Source organism: Leptodactylus fuscus, chromosome 5 (assembly GCF_031893055.1).
Source record: "Leptodactylus fuscus isolate aLepFus1 chromosome 5, aLepFus1.hap2, whole genome shotgun sequence".
In the NCBI taxonomy this organism is placed as follows: Eukaryota; Metazoa; Chordata; class Amphibia; order Anura; family Leptodactylidae; genus Leptodactylus; species Leptodactylus fuscus.
In genome coordinates, this window is record NC_134269.1 from 70,806,593 (window position 1) to 70,823,113 (window position 16,521).

General features: G+C 40.1%; 1 protein-coding gene across 1 annotated transcript in view; it reads right to left on the minus strand.

Annotated features, from left to right (window-relative positions):
- The window catches only part of ADAMTSL3 (ADAMTS like 3), a 312,808-nt gene that overhangs the window by 42,861 nt on the left and 253,426 nt on the right, over positions 1-16,521 (minus strand). The window contains exons 16-18 of the mRNA XM_075273425.1: positions 15,964-16,253; positions 14,136-14,265; positions 394-589 (exon numbers count right to left, since the gene is read on the minus strand). Coding sequence (XP_075129526.1) covers positions 394-589; positions 14,136-14,265; positions 15,964-16,253 — 616 coding nt within the window. The remainder of the gene's footprint in view (positions 1-393; positions 590-14,135; positions 14,266-15,963; positions 16,254-16,521) is intronic.

A 16,521-nucleotide genomic window follows, 5' to 3' on the forward strand; every position in this document is an offset into this window, starting at 1 on the left:
TACAGCAGTGCAGTTTTATTAAAGAGACTGAGCAGTAGCATTGCCATATGACTAATGGACATGAGGTCACTTACTGAGAAGAAAGCAGCCATGTTTTATAAACCTGCACAACCCCTTTTAAAGAGGATGTGGTGCTCAGGTGACCTTTCATTTGTCACATGACCTTTTTGCAGGTCAGTCCTATTCAAGTGGGACTGACACTAGGTTCACACTAGTGCTGGCCTCTCTCCCATTCAAGTCCGTTGGAGTTTTCTCTTTTGGGCTAGATATTAACTTTAATTCCACAATAATTAATTCCATGTTAAATAAATAGCAATATATATATCAACAATCTGAATTCCGAAATTTGCATAAATCTATGAAAAATTGCCATTAGTAAGTATATGGAAATACCTGTTGCCAGTCTTCTGCATGCCAGGCCGCAGGACAGTCAATCTGATTACATGGCTGCAGTGCTGATGGCTTTTTACCTTCACAGTCTTGCTCAGAATTATTGCTAGAGTCAGTCAGGCCAGAACAATAGACATCTCTTGTTTGTATCCCAACCCCACATGTAGCCGAGCACCGACTCCAGGATCCTGTATGCCATCTGTTAATACAGTTACAATTACCATATAAGTGAAGTACACTGCTCATCACATGTCAATCTGAGATATTGTTACATTTTTATTGCTCATTTCCAACACTAGTTATTACTGCCAGAGAACTTGCCAATATGTGTAGGGCACTGTGCAATTCACCAGTTATCTGTGCAGACTCGGCTTCAATTGTACATGTCGTGTCATAATCTATTAAAGGATAGCTGCGAGGAGCTGCATAGAAATTGTGCTTGTCACTGTCTTCCTGTAGAAGTTATTTTCCTTAATAGGCCCAGCTTACTCATGTCTAGACAGATCAGCTCAGCATTGTGAGATATACTCTCCCTTTAAAAGAAAGGCTATAACAGTCAATGCACAGATTAACACATAGCACAAAAATGAGTTACCATTATACAAAGAATAACCTTTATTTGCCAAAATCAGGATGGCCTTCCAAGTGACTGGTGTGGCCCTTTGAGCATAAGGCATTGCAAATTAAGGTAGGTTCACACTGTTATTTAATGTCAATTGTTCTTATCCCTCGTAGGATGAGAGCAACAGACATTAAATGATCTACACAGATAGAGCTTCCTCTGGGGATGTCCATCCATAATTACCCCAATTAAAAAAAACATGACAGATGCTTTCTTTCATCATATTTTTTCGTTTCTAACTGAAGAAAGTCGTACATGCAAAGTTGTTAAAAGTGTAAGTAAATATATCAGAAGACATTGTCTGCTATGTTGTTTACATTAGAGTCAACGGGAATGGACACAGACAGGGAGGGACATCTGTGTTTAATGCTCTCCTACAGTTAATGTCCAGTGCTGTCATTCTGTGCCAGATGAAAGCAACAGACATTAATAATGGTAGTTTAAATGTAGCCTAAACTATCAATTCCTCTTAATTCTTGGTGCATTGGCCAAAAAGAGTTTTATCTTCAAGCTTGTGTCTGCACCCCATCCCGACCATTATTGGTCACCTTCAACCTCCAATTAACTAAGGCAAGAGTACAGCAAATGGATTTAAGTTGGCCTGGCTGACCACTTTATGAAAATATAGAGTAAATAACACAACCACTACGAAACAGGTGGAACATATTAATAAATATTAAATTACAGTATAACAAAATAGGCACAATAAAAACATCCAATACTTAAGTAATGTTTAAACCCAAATTAAATCTTGTATTAAAGTGCAATAAAGCATAGGATTGGCACCATAATACAGCTTTGGGTAAGCCCTTTAATCCTTTAGACACATCAAGCCTGACCCCATTGAGGACTGGCCAGGGGTCTTTAATTTCTTTACCACTAATCCACAGGATCGCCATGACTCATGAGAACCTAAATACTAGCCACCAAAACTTCTTGGCTATACCAACCTTCAGTGACTCAAAAATCGAACATGCCAGAAGGGTGGGATGCTGCTCAATTGTCCGCGGAGAAACTGGGGAGACAACCCTTGCTACCCCTTTATATCCCCTTTCTAACATTGCTCCTCCTCCCTTATTTCCCGCTCACTCCTTCCCTTAGTCTTAACCCTTAATCTCCCACCTTTTCCACTGTCATTCAATCCCTTCTCCTTATTCAGCCACTTCTGGGTAGACGGAATGCAACCCTGTATCTAATAGCTCATTTTAAACCCCATGACCAAAAGCCTCATAAAATAAGCCTAAAAAATGTCTATACAAATGTCTGTGCATTTGTAAATGGAAGGTGGTTAATGAAAGGAGGTGAAAATCAGAAGACATTTTCCACTTGGAATAAGCAATTGGATCTAATACTAAATAGTCTAGAATAACATTGAACTTCTCTAATTCTTATTATTTAAATTAGACAAAAAAAGCATGAAAAATGTAAAACAGATACAATCAGATCCGTGAAATACAAAATAAACTAAATTAATAGAGTTAAATTCCTTTAGTCTGACACATGAAGTAGGTCTGGCTTCAATGAGGACTTCTTAAGTTCTGATTTCAATCTGGAAACATCCAATAGTAAATCATTAAGAAGATTTTTAGGCAGAGATTCAACCTTTAGAGAAGTTGGGACAAGCTATAAGCACAATTCCACACAGATATCCCTACAATAAGCAATATGATCAATAAGATAACTATTATCAGTATGAATCCATGTTTGCACACAGAGTTTGTATAAGTCCTGGAATCTCTGAAACAATTCCAGATTGGCTAAACCCGAGGCTATGATAAAAAACTGTCCTAATGTACACTGGGAAATTTTATCTTATTTGTAGCTACTCATGCAGAAATGACCTGAAATCTTGTATTAGTATTAAAGTTGATGTTTTTTATTTGCATAAGGTGCATAATTTGCAAAAACGAGAAGAAAAACTAGTGAAACAGAAAAATGAAACTTCCTTATTTCGATCCTATGGATAGACCATCCATGTTATAGTCTTGGAGAATCCCTTTAAGCTGAGTCCATATGTTGTAGAAAAGCTGCATTTTTGTTGCAGATTTTAATACTTTTTATTAAGCCAAACTATAAGTGCTTTCTTTATTTTTAGTTCATTTAAAGCCACTTTTTTTGGCTTTCACTCACCCCCTCCCCCTGCAAAATCTGCAACAAAAATATGCAGCTTTTCCTCAACAAGTGCTAATGTTGCAAATTTTGCTAATGTTTTTCGAGCTATAGGCAGGAGTTTTTTTTCAAAAAGCAAAAATAAATTCTCGACACATGTTTTGCACTGGGTTTCATCTGAGTATCATAAGGATGAGATAAGACTAGTATTGCAAAGGTTGATGCCATATCTTTTTTTAAACTATTTTGAAGGAGTCTGTTTGATGAATATATTTGTGATACACTTTAATATGTATGCATTATTTTACTATCTGACTTCCTTTGAAAAGAAAACAGGCTCTAAAGTTCTCCCTAGTAGTGATGCTGAGACCGTGTCTATTTAAGGAGATCCCACTATAAGGTGTATAGAGGCTTATTAGACCATGCATATCCTGTTAACGATTCTGGGTAAGGAATATGCAAATAAGATCTTCTGGATGGAAAAAAGGACCTTGCTCTATCACCACCTACTGGAAGTCAGTTCTCTATAGGTCAGTGCCTGTTGTCTTTTATGAAACCTGATAGCATAATCTGGGAATATAGCCAAACCAGAATAACTCCTCTACAAGGAAGAGGCAATAACAGCTATCTGTAAATGGGTCCCTCTTTCTTTTGGAGGAGTAATTCTGGTATAGCTACATTCCAGATTATGCTATTAGGTTAAATAAAAACCAGACACCAATCTATAGGAAGCTACCATCAAAAATGTGGCACTAGAGCAAGTTCTTCTTTTCCATCAACAAGGTTTCATTTGCATATTCATCACTGTGAGTTTTTATAGAGCAGACTTCTTTATGGTGACAAGCCTATTTGTATAGATTGGTGCACAAAATATCAGTGTAACATAAGTCAGTAAGAGGTGCCATGATGTTTAATATGTTTTGCAGGAATGTATATTACAGCACGTATTTCTATGATAAATTTGCTGCCTGTATTGTCTAGTTTAGTTAATTTAGGACAATGTTAATGAATTTTGCTATAGTGAGTTTTGCTGATGTCAATAACATATTATCATAATATCTATGATTTCTTACATATTCTCACAGATCATTAAGTACATCTATAAAAAACTTGCAAGCAGTCCTGCATCACTATGAGGAGACCTTTATGTTCTCCTGCACCTTGCCGGGGCCCCTGAAATTGCCTTAGTAAACTTTCCAATGAACCTGTGCATCTTTCTGCTAAATGAATCTCTGCATGTCTAGCTCCTGTAATTGTATTACCATCTGTTTAAGATTACCTTTTATAAAATATCTCAGTGTATTTCAACCCTTGCTTCCGTCCCTATGCTGCGTTGAAATAATCAAGGCCCATGTTTTACTACATTGCAAATAGTAGTGAATGATCTTTTGTGGCCATACAGTATTTTGCTGTAATATAACTAAAACTGAAATAAATTACATACAGTATATGAAATGCATAGGAAATCTAAGAAATCTGTTGACTGAAACGGAGCTGCAGCCTAAATATGTGTCTTGTTGAATTTCCACTTTCAATGCACAGTTTGTCCTGAGTCCATTTGTTGTCTTGGCATGTTATTTTTATAAAGAGTCAAAAAAACCTGCATCTGCATTTATTATACTCACTGGGTAAAGAGTGCAGTAAATTCTGAATGAACTGGTTCCTATTGTCTTAAAGGAAGCTACATGTTCTTATAATGATATTAGTAGTAAAATGGATGCTCATTGTGGACACACTGTAGACTACGCCATGTTTGCTAGAGCAAAAAATTCTCTAGTCAGGTCCATGGAGGGTACGGGGTGGGGGCGGCAGACTTAAATGGTGGATCTGCTTTTATGACAAAACATGGCATATGGAAAAACATTGTCAAGACAATAACACCCATAACGCACCTAAACTACTGTCAGCAGATCCTGCTATTATAAGCAGGATCATATTATGAAATACTCCTCATGCAATCCCACTGTACACACTCATATGAATTTGTTCTTATCTACTGTTTCACATTTTGTTTCATTGGGGCAAAGATTTTTTTTTTTTACATTAACTAAGGACTGGTGTTGGCAAATGCTCAGGATTTTCATTTATAGTGGCATTCACTATAACACTTACTAGGGGAAGAAGTAGGTGAGCCATCTAACATCTAGTTTTATCATTGCAACTATTTTTACTTCCCATTTCTTCCTGCCTATTTCTCTAGCCTATTTTCTTCCATATAAAACCTAATTCTTATATCTCTACAATTGCTGCTTCATCACCACACCGACAGATGAAGACCACGGAAACGGCCATCCACTTCAGACAGTTTCTGCCTGTTAGGGTAAGTTCACACAGGGTTTTTTGGTCAGGGTTTTGAGGCCATATTCACCTCAAAACCCTGACCAAAAAGATGACTCCCATTGAAATCAATGGGAGCTGTCAGTTCTTTTTTCTGGGAGCCATTTCTTCTGGCTCCTGGAAAAAAGAAGCAAGGTGCTCATTCTTCAGGCCGAGTCGCCTCGCAATTCGGCCTGAAGACACACCCTCCTCCCAACTAGGCCCATTCATTGGGCCTAATCCGGAGCAGAGTGCGCAGCTGGATGGAAGGAAGTTCCCAGCAGCACTCGTCTCTGCTATTATCTCCTATGTGTGTGTGCAAACAGGAAGCTGAGTCATCAGCAGCAGCAGCCTGTGCTGTATACACCCATAGGAAACAGTAGCAAAGAGGGTGAATGATGCAATCATGCACCAGTCTAATTAGCATATGAATAAAAAACAACTTATTAAAAAAAACACTGAGGCAATTTACATACTAAAGGTAAGTGTGGAATAGCCTTTCTAAAGGCTATGCAAGGATGTGATTAGTTAAAAATGACTTTTCCCAATGATAGAGCCCCTTTAACAAGTTGCATATCTCAAGCATATTTTTCAGGCTACCAAGTCATAAATACTTTAATTCTAAAATTTTGAAAGATGCCATTGACCCGGTATAAAGCGGTAAGGTTAAGCAATGTTAAAAAAAAAAAAACATCCTGTCTTTGCACAACACTGAGGCTCAGAATTACTAATAGTTAGACAAAGTAAACTAAGAGAAGCAGTCTGAAAATGTGTCCTATTTATCACAGTGGCTGATGTTGGATGATAAATCTGGCTTTTATATTGCCTAGTCTAAATGTATATCACCTTTTAGATGGTTTATTTTGAGCCAAAATTTTACAACACCATTTTGGCGCATTTTGGCACTTTTAAGCCACGCACCCTTGTCTGAGATGGCACACCCACATGTCTGGGTGTTAAGATGCAGTGGGGGTTTGCTTAATATGGGCCACAATTACACAAGAGTCTAGTCATAACCTCAATGGTAAATCTATTCCTTGAGTAATATACTACATAACTCATGCAGATTACAACAATATACTAAACACTTTAATGTCATCGGTAACAATTGCTCCACCAGATATTTCACAGAGCAAGGAGTAACAAAATAGATTTATTTTCTTCTATAACACAGATATTATGGAAGAAAAGATCAGAACATAAACCGCTGCACATTTTTCATGGAACTCAAAACAAAGACAAGGAGGAAGGAAAGAAACACTCAGAGTGTATTACCGAGCTTCAAAAGGAATACGTCTGCGGCAAAACCTGAGAAATGATTATGAAACCAACATGAAATCTTCCTTCAGGTTCAATATGAAACAATTTCCTGAAACATTATTAAAAAGACCCTTTGTGACTTCTGGCTGGGGAAGATAGATGTCTGTTGCCAGGGTATGTTTGAGGCTTGCCCCGATGCTTGGACACATTGCAGACCATTATATTACATCCAAAACTTTAAGTTCTTAAATAGCGGAACCACAGGGAACATGAAACTTGTTAAATGCCTCACAGCCCTGAAGCGGTGACAGTCGTCACATCTTCTGCCCCATCAGTCATGCTCAACTAGACTAAATTATTGAACTGGATTTCTACACTTTATCATAGTTTTACAATAGTTCTAGAATTTCCTACTTCTGGCATCTGATATTGGAATAGTATGACCTGTTCATTATGTGTCTGCCAGATGTAGTAAGTGTAAGGAATGCTGATTAATCTGTAACATAAAAAGGGTCAATAAAGAATTCAGCTCTTTAAGCTCTCGCTTCATATAAAGGAGAGATAGAAAGATCTTTCACATCGGCTTGAATCAATGGATCTTTATGAAAGTGTCAGGGGAACTGGAATGCCAAGAAGTTATTATCACGTAAGGGTTATTGATGAAGAAAAGCACAGACTATGAAATTACAAACCCTATCGAAAATGGAGTGAAATAACTTGTAGTAGACTAAATGGTCTCATACATATATGGGGAGTTAGGGATTAGAGATACAGGGAACTATTGATATGGTTTTCCCTAATTGTCCCTGTCCCTTGATATTGAGACATGACAGAACAACTACATACTACATACTTAATGTACGTTAGGAACTTTGAGTCACCGAAGTTCTGAGTTGACTGTGACACACATTGTGACTAGAGATGAGAGAGTACTGTTCGGATCAGCCGATCCGAACAGCACGCTCCATAGATATGAATGGATGAACCTGGTACTTCCGCTTTGACGGCGGCCGGCCGCTTAACCCCCCGCGTGCTGGCTACGTCCATTAATTTCTATGCGAGCATGCTGTTCGGATCGGCTGATCCGAAGAGTACTCGCTCATCTCTAATTGTGACCTTTCCTTGTTTTGGTTTGGTCTTATACGTTGCACATTTTAATATTTATTTAATAAAAGTGAAGTTTTATGTAGTATCTACACCGTCTAGCTTTTTGGAGTCAGTGAATCTAAACTAAATAGGACAATACATACCAGGGGTGGACACAAAATCAGAATGCCCATGGCAAAACTCAGAGACCAACTCCTAACTGAGTGTGCTGCAAGATGTCATCATTAAATGTCATAATAATATAACTGTATTAGCTTTGTGTTTTTTTCTGATAAATATATACTTATTTATTATACATTAACTCTTTGTAAGCAGCACCACTAAGAGGAGCTAACTTCATGGATATGCCATGTATGTATGTATGTATGATATATATATATATATATATATATATATATATATATATTTATATATATATTTTATTTTTTTTATTTATTTAATCTACCTAGAAGAATATTTTTTTATTTTTTTTTTGTGAACATACAAACTCCTTGCAGGTGTTTTTTTGCCCTTGGTGGGATTTGAACACCAGGACTCCAGTGCTGCAAGGCTAACCACTGAGCCACTGTGTGGCCCCTCTAAAAGAATAAATGTTGAGCCATGTGTAAGTTGCCCTGTCTGAACACATATTTTTCAGACCCCAAAGTTTAATTATCGGAGGCCCAGGGGAGGTGAAAAACATAAAAACCAGTGTTACTCACCTCTCCTCTTCAATGACTTCTGGTTTCCTTGTTTGCTCACCTTCCTTGAGCCTCCTCTCATTATTCTTGGGGGTCTGAGGAGATCCCACAGTATAATAATAGCAGTATTTGTTTGGGTTCAATCAAAAAATACTCTTGCCACAGGCCTGCAGCCTTACTGACTGGTCCCCATTCCTGCTCGCGGCCACCTATGCTTTCCCTTCTTCCCTCCAGGGGGACCCAGCAACATGATATGGGGTGCATGTGGGACCCTGGAGGGCAATAGGGGAAGCGGAGACAGCCATGAGCAGGAATGGGGGTCGTTATGTAAATAGGGCTCATTACCTGCAGGGATTACTTCAGCAGGTAACTATTTAAAAAAAAAAGCAAGCAGCAGAGGCCCCGCCACTATGTCAGTATTTACACCACTGATGAGATTCTCATATTTTAATATGACACCAAGATCGTACTCCAGTGGGAAGGAGTGAGATAATACTGTACTATACTGTGAGAAAGTCAAAAGTTGTATGAAAGTTTAGGTATGCTTCAATGTAGGGACAAGTTAAGCATTCTATAATTCTTGCCCAGTATGGTAATTTGGGGATACGGTCGCTACATTGTCAATCATTTTTGGAGAGTTTGAAATAACTTTGTCTTCCTTTGTATACCAAAGACAACTCATGCCATGTCTTTATTCTGGGTAACTGTTGGTCAGACCTCAAAGATCCCCTGGGTTCCTAGGAACTCTGGGAAACGTTGCAAATATCTCATGCTGTTTTGCCTTCTTCTGGATTAACACTGCAGGATAACAGGGCACAATAAACCCTTTCTGTATTTTTTCACCCTCAGAGTATTAGGATGCATGTACTATGCACTATGGATAGAAAGCTTTACTGGGGAAAGGGCTGATATGAATGAATACATTCTCCACACCATGCTGCGGGATCATACTACAATATCATATTCTACATTGATAAATAGACATTTCACAAGCTGGAGAATTTACTATGTCTCACTGATCTGCAGAATGTAATTCATGGAAATGCCATGAACCAAGACATCAGTTATCCATAAACACTCAGTAACAAAAGCCTCCTCTGGCATGTTACTCGGCACAGCTGCTCCGCACACATATCTACAGCATTGTTTACATTTCAGTGCACCGTGTATAAAGGCCTCTTCAATCATCCCACTCTGTCCAATGCAGATTCACTAGGAGCCATCTTATGTTACCTTCAAGCCTACACCTCTCAGACATTTCCAATTTTTTGCTTTGTCTATATCTAGTTCCTGTTTGGAAAGGCAATTTACTTCTAAACTCCTTTTAATCAACAACACATTGGAAAGATTCCCCTGCACAGAAGGTGCTCACAACTTATTGCTCTGGTGTCCCTCTAATATGCTGTGCAGTATTACTAGATTTATAGTATATGGCTCTGCTCACATCTAAAGTTACATATGGTGATTTATCAGTTCATACTATATGGCATTGCAGGGCCAGCTCCAGGGTTGTGTGGGCCCATGGGTGGGCCCCAGCAGAGTTTTCCCCTATAAAGCACTGAAGCAAAAACAACCGAAATTGGGTAGTTTACCCCCATATAACAGTTACTTAGACCCCCATACAGTACATTACCCCTTTACTCCCTATACAATATCCATCTATGCCCTTATATAGTACAGTGCCCCTTTATTCCAATATATAGTGGCCACTTATGCCTCTATATAGTACAGTGCCCCTTTATTCCAATATATAATGGCCCCTTATGTCTCCTTATAGTACACTGCCTCTAATCCTCCATACAGTATAATACGGTGCCCCTTATTGCCAGAGCCCTCTCCCTGTATAAAAAGGGAGAGAGTGTGAAGTGCAGATTTCACTTTCACCATGTGTAATGTAATATTCAGTGCTGGTGCCAGCACCCAACAGGCAGAGGTGAACCTACCCCTTTCGCCGCCCGAGGCGAACTACAGAAAAGGAGGAGGGGGCGTGGCAGAGCGAAGGGGTCGTGGTGAAGGGGGCGGGGCTTAGCACCATTCACAGGCAGTGAGCAGGCACGGAGAGGACCTGCTCTCTGCCTGAGCGTGAGGGGAGGCTGCTGAGCAGCGCTACTCCAGTGGCCTCCCCAATCCACCGCTCGGTGCTAAGCCAGTCCAGGACAGCTTGTCCTGGACTGGCTTAGGTAAGCAAAAATGCCGCCCTCCCTGGGGCCCTGGCATAGCACCGCCTGAAGCGGTCGCTTCAGGTCGCCTCATGGGAGGTGCGGCGCTGCCAACAGGCCTGGGCAGCTTCCAGGGTCCAAACCACCTGGGGGGGCCACTCAGGGTCAGCAATGAACACTTTCATCACTACAGATGGAAGCGCTCACTGAGCTGACAAAGTCAAGCAATAAGTACAGATCACACTTTCGCTTACTGTTCATAGATTCTCTGCCCCTGCCACTTTTCCTCCTGCACGTACAGGATTTCCAGAGCAGGGAAGGGGTGGGCGGGCTGAGATGGTACAAACTAAGAGCATCTGAAATCTGCACTTACAGCTCTCTCACAGTAAAGCAGAGAGAGGGGTCAGGTATAAGGGGGCACTGTAATATACAGTATGGTGGATTAGAGGCCATTATATGGGGGCATAAAGAGGCACTGTATTATAAGGGGCCATTATATGGGGTTATTGTACAATAAGGGGACATACAGTAGGGGTCCATTAAGTGGCATTGTGCTGTATGGGGACATAATGGGTTAATACAGTGCCTTGCGAAAGTATCCGGCCCACTTGCACGCCCCACTTTTCAATTTTTTATTTGTTAAAAAAATGTAAAATATCCAATAAATTTCGTTCCACTTCACAATTGTGTCCCACTTGTTGTTGATTCTTCCCCCCAAAATTAAAATTTATTATCTTTATGTTTGAAGCCTGAAATGTGGCAAAAGGTTGAAAAGTTCAAGGGGGCCGAATTCTTTTGCAAGGCACTGTATATGGGGAATTAGGGGTTACTGTATTGCGATATAAGGGACCATTATGAAGGACCATTGTACTATATGACGTCATAAGGCACCATTACTGTATATGAGGTCATTGTACTCTACAGTTTTCTTCCAATGCAAGAGCTGAATGTTACATAAGACCTACAAGATTCCAGCTTTGGCGCCTTTTAGAGGAAAACACTGCTGCCATGGAGTTACGAGACTCTGTCGTCCAAAGACCCCCACATACCTGAAGCAAGACCTGGTGATATTTCAGTGTAAATGGGTAAATTTATTTTAAAAGATATGAATTTTGCTTGAAAATGTTTCACTTTTATGGCTTATTATTAGTTGTTTGTGTCATGGTTGTCTGGACAATTCACACAAGTATATAAACACAAATCAACAGAGTAAAGTAATGAAGGAGGAATCCAGCGTCAACCAGGCAGTATAAAATGTAACTTTTATTTTCTTGTTATAAAATCATTCCATAGTAACCTGAGGGTCATAGCAGATGACAAAGCATAATGAGCAGCTACGCCTTTCGTAGCTATATGCCATGAGGAAGGAACGATTTTAGTTCCAAAATGCGTAGCTGCTCATTATGCTTTGTCATCTGCTATGACCCTCAGGTTACTATGGAATGATTTTATAACAAGAAAATAAAAGTTACATTTTATACTGCCTGGTTGACGCTGGATTCCTCCTTCTATACTTCCGAATGGTTTTGGCCGGTTCAAGTCCACCTGCATCCAAGCTTCCCAGGAACAGGATTAAGATAACGGGGTGAGCTGGATACACATTTTAGACTTTTGTTAGAGTAAAGTAATAATACCTCCACAGCCATACAGATCTGGTGCTCCTGAGGCTTGGGTCACTGAAGAAATGCATGTGGTTTTTCATTACAGTAATGCCTAGCGCATGTTACTTTATATTTTACATGCATACTGTCGGGGGGAGATAAAGGCGTTCCTCACGTCCCAGCTAGTCTGTCAGGAACTCCCTTCTGACAGTGGGCAGAGTTTAGTGCCGAAACTAGCGGTACTGATATCTCAAGCCCAGGGGCATATAACGGGAAAGCCAACTGTGCAGTGAATTCAGCGCACTGTCAGCTTTCTAGCAGTATATAAAACCGCATGTGTAGAGGGACATGAAAGGTCCTCTTAAATGACCATTACCCTACAGGTGAAATGCAGTAACAATGCAGTAACTTATCCCAAACCGCCAGTCTCAATAAATCTGCACCAATATGCTCCAATAAGTGTTTTTCTACTTTGGGTGTTGACGTTTTTCAATTAGATATGTTTTTTAAGGAAGTAAATAAGACATTTTATGGGAAAACATGAACAAGGTTTTAACCATCTTGTGTGTTTTCATATGGCCAAACACAATCTTTTTGCATCTTTCCTGATGCATCAGATACTAATGATATACACTCACCGGCCACTTTATTAGGTACACCATGCTAGTAACGGGTTGGACCCCCTTTTGCCTTCAGAACTGCCTCAATTCTTCATGGCATAGATTCAACAAGGTGCTGGAAGCATTCCTCAGAGATTTTGGTCCATATTGACATGATGGCATCACACAGTTGCCGCAGATTTGTCGGCTGCACATCCATGATGCGAATCTCCCGTTCCACCACATCCCAAAGATGCTCTATTGGATTGAGATCTGGTGACTGTGGAGGCCATTGGAGTACAGTGAACTCATTGTCATGTTCAAGAAACCAGTCTGAGATGATTCCAGCTTTATGACATGGCGCATTATCCTGCTGAAAGTAGCCATCAGATGTTGGGTACATTGTGGTCATAAAGGGATGGACATGGTCAGCAACAATACTCAGGTAGGCTTTGGCGTTGCAACGATGCTCAATTGGTACCAAGGGGCCCAAAGAGTGCCAAGAAAATATTCCCCACACCATGACACCACCACCACCAGCCTGAACCGTTGATACAAGGCAGGATGGATCCATGCTTTCATGTTGTTGAAGCCAAATTCTGACCCTACCATCCGAATGTCGCAGCAGAAATCGAGACTCATCAGACCAGGCAACGTTTTTCCAATCTTCAATTTTCCAATTTCGATGAGCTTGCGCAAATTGTAGCCTCAGTTTCCTGTTCTTAGCTGAAAGGAGTGGCACCCGGTGTGGTCTTCTGCTGCTGTAGCCCATCTGCCTCAAAGTTCGACGTACTGTGCGTTCAGAGATGCTCTTCTGGCTACCTTGGTTGTAACGGGTGGCTATTTGAGTCACTGTTGCCTTTCTATCAGCTCGAACCAGTCTGGCCATTCTCCTCTGACCTCTGGCATCAACAACGCATTTCCGCCCACAGAACTGCCGCTCACTGGATGTTTTTTCTTTTTCGGACCATTCTCTGTAAACCCTAGAGATGGTTGTGCGTGAAAATCCCAGTAGATCAGCAGTTTCTGAAATACTCAGACCAGCCCTTCTGGCACCAACAACCATGCCACGTTCAAAGGCACTCAAATCACCTTTCTTCCCCATACTGATGCTCGGTTTAAACTGCAGGAGATTGTCTTGACCATGTCTACATGCCTAAATGCACTGAGTTGCCGCCATGTGATTGGCTGATTAGAAATTAAGTGTTAACGAGCAGTTGGACAGGTGTAACTAATAAAGTGGCCGGTGAGTGTAATTCAGCGAATGAGATGTAAATCCCTTTAGACAGTACCTTGGAGGGCACAGTTTGGTGTTACAGGCTCTCGTCATTGCAGGTGGGCGCATGGAGCTGTCACACAGAGTGTTGTTCACAATTCTCTTTGTCTGGATATGGAGGCAGGCTGCTATGGCTTCTTGGGTTCCTAGATTAGAGGAATAAAACAAACACAATAAATATTAAAGATATATGAGAAACTTTAATTCCTGAATTTTGGAGAAGTTAGAACCCTTTGTTCAGGGGTCCGTCTAATCAGATCCATGTTATTGAGCCCTTTATATGCATTTGCCACTATCTTATCAGAAGTGCATGCAATTTATTTTCTTAAAAGAAAAAAAATAATAGAATAATAAAATCAACCCACTATATTTAAAACAAATGGATTTTGTATAGAGACCTCTCTTTCCAGATTACTTAATAAATAACGTAAAGAAAAGTGTATAGTGAAGCTTGTTCTTATCAGTCAACTGAATATAGCTATGTTCTTTGATGGAACCCTAAAGCTGGTCAGACACATTATAATTTTATGCGACAGTTTGATTCATAGTGAGATTGTTCATATGAACAATCCCACCATCAACATCAGCAACTAAACTGTCCAATCAGGACAAGGGGTCTGCGCAAATTGGCTAAAGATTGGCTAAAAGTGGGTGATCATCCAAAAAGCTGGTGGCTGCCAGCCGAAAATTTCCAACATGGTCAGTCTTTTTATGGCAGACAAAATTCTGCTATGAACTATTGTGAATTGTCTTTCATGATAAATTTATAACTGACCATGGGACATAATCGGTCATTATGTATGGCCGGCAATCAACTCAACAAAACTGAATAGGAACAAAAAGTCTCCCCTTTTGTATAATACATCTCATCCATTACTGTTATCTTGCTGTGCCTTCCACAACAAACAAAGGATGAGGATATTCTCAGTAAACTAACTTTACAGTTTCAATATAGACAGTAGTCCTCCATTTACTTAGTACAGTGGTATATTCCAGATCAAAGTGCATGGGACCAATTATAGCAGTATAAGAAGGTGAAGGGTTAACCTCCTTAGCAAGCGATCCTAGGTGGGTATCCGCAAATGACCATATGTAGAGACCCATTACAAATGATTTTAATGTAATGTTGCACTCATTTGTGACCATTTTCCAAATATGCCATGTAACTGTTGATATAGAAAAGTGATTTGTGCCATATTTCCTTTGCAGCTGCAATATCTGAAGGTGGAACATTGGTTGTACCATGGGAGTTGTTCCTAGAGATACCCAGTGATGTGATGCCTTTTTAGGTGTGGCCTGTGTTATGCGGGGGTGAAGGTGTACTGTATGAAGAGCGGCCTTTGCGCCTTTATGGGGCAGTTGCTATGTGGAATCCATTCAGTTTGGTTGGTTGGCGTTCATCCCAGGGAGCATCTATTATATTAAAAGGAATTAGTGGGCTAATCTATGATTGTGGAAGTATTGCCGGTTCCAGCAGGAGTAATACAGGCTAGCTCAGGCAAGTGGAGCTGCAGATTACACGTGCCATATCCTGCATATCCCAATTGTTCTCTCGTATCTGCGCTTAAGGTAGTAAAGTCTTGTTTCCAGTATTAAATAGTGTCTGGTAGCTTCATTTTTGCCAAGACCACACTACACACTGCATGGGAGTGTAACAGTAGAAAAAACATTGTCTATGAAATTTATATATGTATATCTTTTTGTATGACATTTTATGCAATAATTTTTTATGGGACACACATGGAAATAAAAAAAAAATAAAATAGAAGAATAGAGGGGAAAAAAACTGCAAATATCACAATACAAATAATGATATATTACAATGCACATAACAATCATTCTACCTCCAGAACAGCTGCTGGAACAGGCAGTGAACCCAATATACTCCCAGTCATACATCTCAGCTGAATCCTTCTCTTGTGCTGGAAGCTCTACTGCTTGGTCCACCACTTCACCATGACATGGTGGGAGATAACACGTTCTTTCTACAATGGGTTTTTCTTCTTCACATTCTTCTTCTGGCAATTCTAGTTCAGTCTGAGTAAATGTCAGTAAAATACGACACTTGACCTCCCTCACTTGCACACCACGACCACAGGTGACACTGCAAGACGACCAGGCTTCTGGAATAAACCTGTAAGAATAACTGATTTGTGATACGCTTTATAATAAGACTGTTAGGGCTGTTACTCTATTTCATGCATTATACATGTACTAATACTGTGGCATTTTTCTAACTGCTCTACTTTTAAGTAATGAAGGTGAATGTAAGGATCTTATCTGTCCTGCAGGTTCACATTTCACGTAAATGTCATTGTCTTATATTCAGCGGGAGTACAGTTTGGTTCTACAATGACTTGCCTCTTAATAATTTATAACTACTCGCACACTGTGAGATTGCT